General features: G+C 42.6%; 1 protein-coding gene across 11 annotated transcripts in view; it reads right to left on the reverse strand.

The window, feature by feature from the left end:
* The window catches only part of ZNF334 (zinc finger protein 334), a 43,878-nt gene extending 36,501 nt beyond the window's left edge, over nt 1–7,377 (reverse strand). For 5 of the 11 annotated variants that reach the window (XR_004179098.1, XR_652273.4, XR_004179099.1 and 2 more), the window contains exons 1-2: nt 6,975–7,377; nt 5,653–5,711 (exon numbers count right to left, since the gene is read on the reverse strand). Coding sequence is in view for 5 of the 11 variants with exons in the window: in XM_009215992.4 (XP_009214256.1) it covers nt 5,653–5,711; nt 6,975–7,116 (201 nt within the window). In the remaining 6 variants the exon portion in view is untranslated. The remainder of the gene's footprint in view (nt 1–5,652; nt 5,712–6,974) is intronic. The other 6 variants (XM_009215997.4, XM_009215995.4, XM_009215994.4 and 3 more) reach the window with 4 other exon arrangements.
* Between the last annotated feature and the right edge of the window lie 418 nt (nt 7,378–7,795).

Here is a 7,795-nt window from a genome sequence, read left to right on the forward strand (position 1 = left end):
TGGTTACATTCAGGGGAGAGGTGGAGACAGATGGAAAGAATGGATGGATAGGAACAGAGTAGAAGAGATGAGAAGGAGTGACACTTCTCTAAAATATCTTTCTATATGGTTTTGATTCTTAGAAATATGGTAGGCCAGGTGTGGTGCCTTACGCCTGTAATCACAGCACTTTGGGAGGCTGAGGTGGGAGGATCGCTTGAACTCAGGAGTTCAAGACCAGCTCAGGCCACATAGTGAGACCTCATGTCTCAATTTTTTTTTTTTTTTTTGCCAGGAGTGGTGGTGCATGCCTGTAGTCCCAGCTACTTGGGAGGCTAAGACAGGAGGATTGCTTGAGCTGAGGAGATCAAGGCTTTAGTGAGCTATGATTGCACTACTGCACTCCAGCTTGGGTGACAGAGCAAAACCTAGTTTCAAAAATTATGCAAGTTAAATAAGTTTAAGTACGTAAAAAGGAAAGAAAAAAAAGAAAGAGGAAAGGAAAAGAAAGGAGAAATTAAAGGAGGGAGGAAGGAAAAGGAAAAGAAAACAAAGGAAAAGGAAAACAAGGGAAAGGGAAGGGCAAGAAGAAAGGAAAGAAAGGCTAGGATGAACCCTACAAAATAGCCAGCAAAGTGTCAAGGTTGTAAGTGACAAAGAAGGACCATTGTGGGTTGCAAGAGGCTAAGGAGACAGGACATTTAATGCAACTTGGGTTCCTAGGTTGGATCCTTGAACTGAAAAAGGATATTCATGGAAAATAATTAGCAGAATTTGAGTAAGATAGATAATAGTACTGTATTCATGTGAATTTCCCAGTTCTGATCACTATAATATAGTTTTGAAAGATCAGGGGAAGCGAGGTGAAGGAAACACAGGTATTTCGTGTATGATTTTTCTCATTCTTCATATTTAAAAATAAAGCAGTAAAAAATAGGCATGCTGCCTCCACCTTCGCAGACACCTGGGCTTTGGCCTGCTGTATGTTTCACCTCACCTACATGACCATTCTAGGTCACCCCAGTCTTTCTTTTCTTTGATCTTTGATCTGCTATACATCTTTCTACTGACATACTTTATTAGGTAATTCAATGAGGCCTTTCCCGCTATCACCACTTAACTGTCTCTTATACATAAACTAGAAGTAGTTACATTATCCATTTTATTTCCTCCATGAATTACTTCCTCTAAAGGACCTATAAGCTTATTTTATTTTATTTTATTTTATTTTATTATTTTATTTTTTAGATGGAGTTTCGCTCTGTCTCCCAGGGCCTGGAGTGCAGTAGTGTAATCTCAGCTCACTGCAAGCTCCACCTCCTGGGTTCACGCCATTCTCCTGCCTCAGCCTCCCCAGCAGCTGGGACTACAGGTGCCCGCCACCACGCCCGGCTAATTTTTTTGTATTTTTAGTAGAGATGGGGTTTCACCGTGTTAGCCAGGATGGTCTTGATCTCCTGACCTCGTGATCCGCCCGCCTTGGCCTCCCAAAGTGCTGGGGTTACAGGCGTGAGCCACCGCACCCGGCCTAAAGGACCTATAAGCTTCTTGAAGATAAAGAGTATGTTATAATTATAGGCACAACAATAGACATATAAGGTCTTAATGACTAGAAAGAATGGCAAAAATACTACAAACAAAACGCCAGGGGAAAGAGTGCCAGGGAAGAGCCTTCACTAAAAAGTTCTGTACTCGCTAAGGCAGACCCAGTGCACTTCACGGCAGAAAGTCCAAAGTAAGAACAGTGAATGTGTTCACTTTGTGAAAAACTGAAAGGTGCTTATGATAAAGAAAAAGAAACTCGATTCTCCCGGTGACTCAGGTCCACTCTGTAAGCAACACTGTAAGTAGAACGATGATCCATTCAGAGCAGAGGAGAGTTCACTGTTTCACACAAAACAAGATTACCCACAAAAAAGAAATGATGAGCACTACTATGAGTAGGCATACGGCAACTGAGGAGATATGCCTACACCTTTAAAGGCCAATAGTCTTACTTGTGAGGTAGACAGATAATGACCAGACCCTATATGTAATGCAGAGATGAAGAGGGCCAGCATTGCTCTGTAAACACACAGTCTGTGGACACAGAATATGGGGACAGGAATGGGTCCTATGATGAGATGGCTCCTGGCTATGGTCCCAATGTAGACAGAAAAGGGGTAGAAAGTCAAGGAGCAAACAGTGGAAACACGATTAAAAGCAAGAAGTGTAAAATTTGGGGCATGTTCAGGAGACTAAATGCAGACCACCATCATTCTTCAGAGGGGCTCAGTGTGGGTGGTCCCTCCCACTGGGGGCATGAAGCACATCTGTGGAGACATTTTTGGCCATCAGGGTTCTGTGGGATGCTGCTGGCATTTGGTGGAGGGAGAGGGAAGGAGGGATGGTAGAGACACTGCAACATGCAATACCTTCTCCTACAGTAGAGAAATGCCCCAAGTCCTGTATAACTTTCTAATCTTAAATATTCATATAAGTGAAAAATCTGTTTATAATGATCTGAGCCTAGAACCTTATTTCATTTGGCACTTGAACACATAATATTTATATATATATATATATTTATGTATATTAAATTTTCTTCAATGTAATAGTGGGTATATCAAGGACATTTGTATTTGATTTGAACTGGAACTTTAGGGATTTTCACTCTTGAAAAATATCACAAATGGCAATGTTATGTACAGTATTCAAATCACAACACATCGCTCCTGTATCAGTGAGAACCTGTAACTACATTCATAGAGATTTAACCTAAGAGTAGTCTGTATAAACATCAGACTCCTCTTTTGACTTTTACTATAGTTATATCTGGGCAAGTCTGTATTAAGATACATATCATTTTTAATTACTTTATGTTTTTACTTTTCCTCTATATTCGAGTTCTATCGATTTTTTAAAAATTACACAAGTAGGTTAAATTATCTATAATCTTCAAAACAGGATAAAGGGAGGATGGCGTTTAGTTCGGATTTCTAGAAAACAGAGCCTAAGGCAAGGACTCAGTCTGTATCATTTTATCTGGGAACTCCAAGCCAGGGCAGTGAGGGTGAGGGAAGTAAGGAAGGGAGGAAAGAAAGGATGTAAACAATGAGATATGAGAGACATTAGCATGCTGCCCACCACCTCACTACAAGCCCCAAAGAGGGGCAAGTTTCCTCAGCAGGAGCATGGGGTCAGCACATGGGACACCTCTGGGAGAACCACCAGGAGAAACTAATCTTGAAATAGTGCACAGAAGAGAGAAAGGATGGTGAATTCATCTGCCCACCTCCTTCTCATTTTCCATTTCCCTTCATTCAAGGTTCACCCAGTGAGTTAACCTGCCCACACTTCCAGGTTGCATCATCTGGCTCCACCATCTGGCCCCTCAGGAAGCTGGTACCACACCTTATGGTGTGTGGTTTCATCCAAGTCTAAAAGAGGAGGCAGCCTGGTGTGGGTGGGTGGCATTAACTAAGAGAGATAAAGGAGATGGCTGAATATGGAAGGTTTGCATCCCAATATAGCTCATAAGAAAGTATGTTCTGTAAATAGATATGGGTCTGGCAGAGTTGAGAACCACCTCAGCACAGTTTGAACTGTTGGTGTAATATCTTTCTCTTTCACTAGCATGTGAGCTCCATGAGGACAGAGACAGTATCTCCTTCATTCAAGTTGAATGTAGACCATCTAGCATAGCGTATGACACACAATTGTTGGATCAATATACAGTTGTTGAGTGAAAGGTCCAGAGTGGTAGGAATTAAGAAGAGGCAGGAAACGGTCATGACATAAATAGCCTTTCAGGTCATACCAAGGATGCTGAACTTGTATTATGTAAGTGGTGTGGAACCTCTTAAGTCATTTCTGTATTAAGACATGATCACGTTGGCATTTTGGAGGAACTGGTCAGTGTGAACAACAGCCTTGAGGTGGGAAGAGGAAGGGGCCAGGCAGACTGCTGAGAAAGCTACTAATATTATGACAACCCACGAGAAACTGAGGCAGGAGAAAGAAGTGAAAGGACAAATTCAAGAAATGTTATTAGCAAGCTCGACAAACAGGTATGGTAGGAGGTGAGGAAAAGGAGAATTAAGATGGACTTCAGGCTGGGCGCAATGGCTCACGCCTGTAATCCCAGCACTTTGGGAGGCTGAGGCGGGCAGATCACAAGGTCAGGAGATCAAGACCATCCTGGCTAACACGGTGAAACCCCGTCTCTACTAAAAATACAAAAAAATTAGCCGGGTGTTGTGGTGGGCGCCTATAGTCCCAGCAACTCAGGAGGCTGAAGCAGGAGAATGGTGTGAACCCAGGAGGCAGAGTTTGCAGTGAGCCGAGATCGCACCACTGCACTCCAGCCTGGGCAATCTCGCTCTAGCGAGACCCCCATCTCAAAAAAAAAAAAAATAGACATTTTCTGGCTTGATGGAAGCAGCACTGATAGGGAATCAAGAAGCAGCAGTACATTGAGCAAGTTGTAAATATTATTTCCATGTTGGATACGAGGACTCCATGTGCCTTCTGGACATCCTTGTAGAGATGTTCAGCAAGAATCTCAAGCTGAGGTTCTCAGAGGCAGAAATATTTCAGAGCATAAAGACTCACAAGTTAAAAACCACAAAGGGCAAGAAAAAAAAATCAGAAAGAATAATGGGCTAACAATGGAATAGCAATGTTCATGAAACAAAAGAGAAGATTGTATAAAAGATATAAAAAAGACATGATTACAGGCTGGGCATGGCAGCTCACACCTATAATCACAGCACTTTGGAAGGCCAAGGTGGGAGGATCACTCGAACCCAGGAGTTCGAGACCAGCCCGGGCAACATAGTGAGACCTCATCTCAATTTAAAAAAAAAAAAAAAGACATGATTGTAGAGCTACAAAGAGAATCAAGTGAGGGATACCACAGACATTATCAGAGGTGCATATTAGGGAGGGGGCAGTCATACTGTCAAATGCAACAAAGAGTTTGTGAAGTATGAACTGAAAAATACTCATTGGGTTTGAAAACATTTAGGTTACTGGTAACTTTTTCCAGAACAGATCCATCAGAGTGGTGGGGGCAGACATAAGACTGTATCAAGTGGGTTGAAATGAGACAGGCAAGTGAAGTTTTACCTACAGAATATTGAATTGTCCCCTCTAGAACTTGTTTTATAAGTACAGCTGCAATAAAGTTATAGGGCATTATTTGAAGAATATTATTCTATTTGTTACAGGTTTTATCCATTTACTCTAGGTCTTATCACTGGATCATAGACATCACAGAGAACCATCTGAATGCTGCCTGTTCGGATGACACTGGATTGGTTCCCTGTAATTACTGTGCTCCGCCTGGGTATAGAAGTCACAGGAAACCCATAGCATTTCTTTCCCAGCTGTTTTTGGCAGAGCTGCCTCTACTTCACTTACTCAAAGATCATCCAAGAAAATTTTTAGATAATTGATGGGAAAACCACACAAAATCCAGTGTAAGGGCTATCTCATATGGTCTGGGCCTTTCTGGAACCATTTGAGTAAGTCTATAGGAATATATGATTTCTGTATATCTATGTCCACTTTTCTAGTACTGATCGAATACTCTGATGCTGAATTTTATACATTTCAGTTTCATCTGCAAACTACTCTAAACCTCTTGAAGTTCACTGTATAATGTGAGAAGTAAATCCCTGAGCAACTTACCTGAAATTTGTTCATTTTCAGGTTCTCTTGAGAAAGGGCCAAGAGTGTTGAAAGCAGAGCTGGGTAAGGAAGAATGGGGAATGGAATGAGCAATCTGGCTCACACAGCAGCTCTACAGTTACCTACAAAGACAGCCACACACCCATTTAAAAACACGGTCCTTTGACCAGTCTGGTTCAGGAAGCAACAGCTTGAGGAAACGTTCACTTGTCCATTTATAGTTCTAGAATAGTCACATAGAGCTTTTCTTACTGTCAACAAATGTTTTCTACTGAATTACTGAGAATTTATGCCTCCTTTGAAAAAAACTGAAAACCTGAGTCCAATTAATAGAAGACTAGGTCAACCAAAGTTAGTATACACAAAGCCTGGAACACTATTTTGGTATTAAAGTGGATTCTAGGATTAAAAGATTTCTTGGAATAGGAAAATGGTATTTTGTCACCTACCTACTTTCCTACTAATGTGTTTAGCCACTTGAGATGAGAGAATCCAGAGAGAATGAATGAAAGTGTTTAAGGTGTTTGTCTTTTTGACAGTTTGGTCTTCCTTAGCTGCAGTTTCACAAGAGGACCTTTTACTAAGAAACTTCTTGTGGTAGGTAACTTAAATGTGGTAGATGACAAAGCCCTGACGGTTACTCAAAGGACCAGAATTCAGTTATTGGCTCTGTTGCTAGCAAACTGCATTACTGAATAAAATCTTTACGAAGTCGTAATTTTAAAATAAGATAAATTGGTTTTTAGTCTTTCCTTTACCCCATTGTGTAGCTCTGTAAGGGGTAAACTCAGTAAATCCCACGTGAGGTGATGAACATGGTTGGTGCAGCTCAGAATAAACAGAGGATGGAGATGGTAGGGAATGACATGTATGTGTTTAGGAAGTGATGAAGAGATCATTTCCTTATTTATAACTAGTACGCCTTCCTTCCAACCCAGGACTCTCGCAGATACCTCCAATGAAGTGTCTTTTCCTGTCAAATCTGGACCCTGCCCATTCCAGCTCACATCCTTCTTCTGAAACGTGATATGAACTTTGCTGAGCTATAGTAATCAATGGTTGCAGGACTAAGTGCATCAGCAGAAGTTCTGGAAAGAGGCTCTGGCTACTTGGATGCGCAAACCTTTCACTTTCACTCTGGCTACTTGGATGCGCAAACCTTTCACTTCTTCAGGCAAATCAGGGCCCTAGAGAGAGCCCGCCCCGTGGCCTGCAGGTCAGGAACCCAATCCTGTCCTAGCTGCCTCGCCTCGCCTCGCCTCCCGACAACAGGAAACCCTCCCTCCAAAGACAGGGAGAGCGCGCGTCCACCCTCCGCTGACCCGAGGACAGCTCCGCCCGGCCCCACCGTTCCCTCCGACGCCCGAGTGCTCGGAGCTCGCCGCCAGCCCTTCCTATAGGTTGTGGGTGCACCCGCTTCGCCTGCAGTTCGCACCAGGTCCAAGTCACGGCGGGACCAGGCATTCACGGGCTGAAAGACCCTCACCCGGAAGAGTCTGTCGAACCGGAAGCGCGTCCGGGTGAAAAACAGGAACGGCACATGCGCAGAAAGGCCCCCGGGTCGCCTTTCCCGGGGCTCTCCCGAGGCCCGCGCCGGCTTCCTGGACCACAGTCCCCAGAAGGCGTCGCGGCCGCCGCCGCCCTACCCTGAGGGATCTTTGAAGAGCTTATGCTTTAACTACAGAACTTGGGTGACTGCTGTGAATCACCAATACGAAAAGTAAAGTTTCATATCCGTTTCACCGAAGGCTGTAGATGAGAAAGGAAAATTCTGCGAAATGAAAATGACTGCGAAAGATATTCCAGCGGAATGTTAAGGGAATAATACTAACGACCTGCAGAAAATTTCTCACCAACAGTATACAAAATCGTTGCTGGCTTTCAATATGTGAAAGTTGAAGATAAATCAGAATATCTCTGAAGAAAATGATCTATTTGCTGTAACCCCAATTCCCAGAGATACCCGAGTTTAACATTAGGTGCACATTCTTCTGACAGTTTTACAAAGAGGAACTCATATGGGTCTAATAATAATATTATATGGGTCTAATATTTTTAAAATTAGCAATATAGTTAATATACTTTAATATCACGAATCATCTCATATTCATTGTAATATAGAAAATAGTTTTACATCCACAAG

This window comes from Papio anubis, chromosome 16 (genome assembly GCF_008728515.1).
Source record: "Papio anubis isolate 15944 chromosome 16, Panubis1.0, whole genome shotgun sequence".
Taxonomy (NCBI): domain Eukaryota; kingdom Metazoa; phylum Chordata; class Mammalia; order Primates; family Cercopithecidae; genus Papio; species Papio anubis.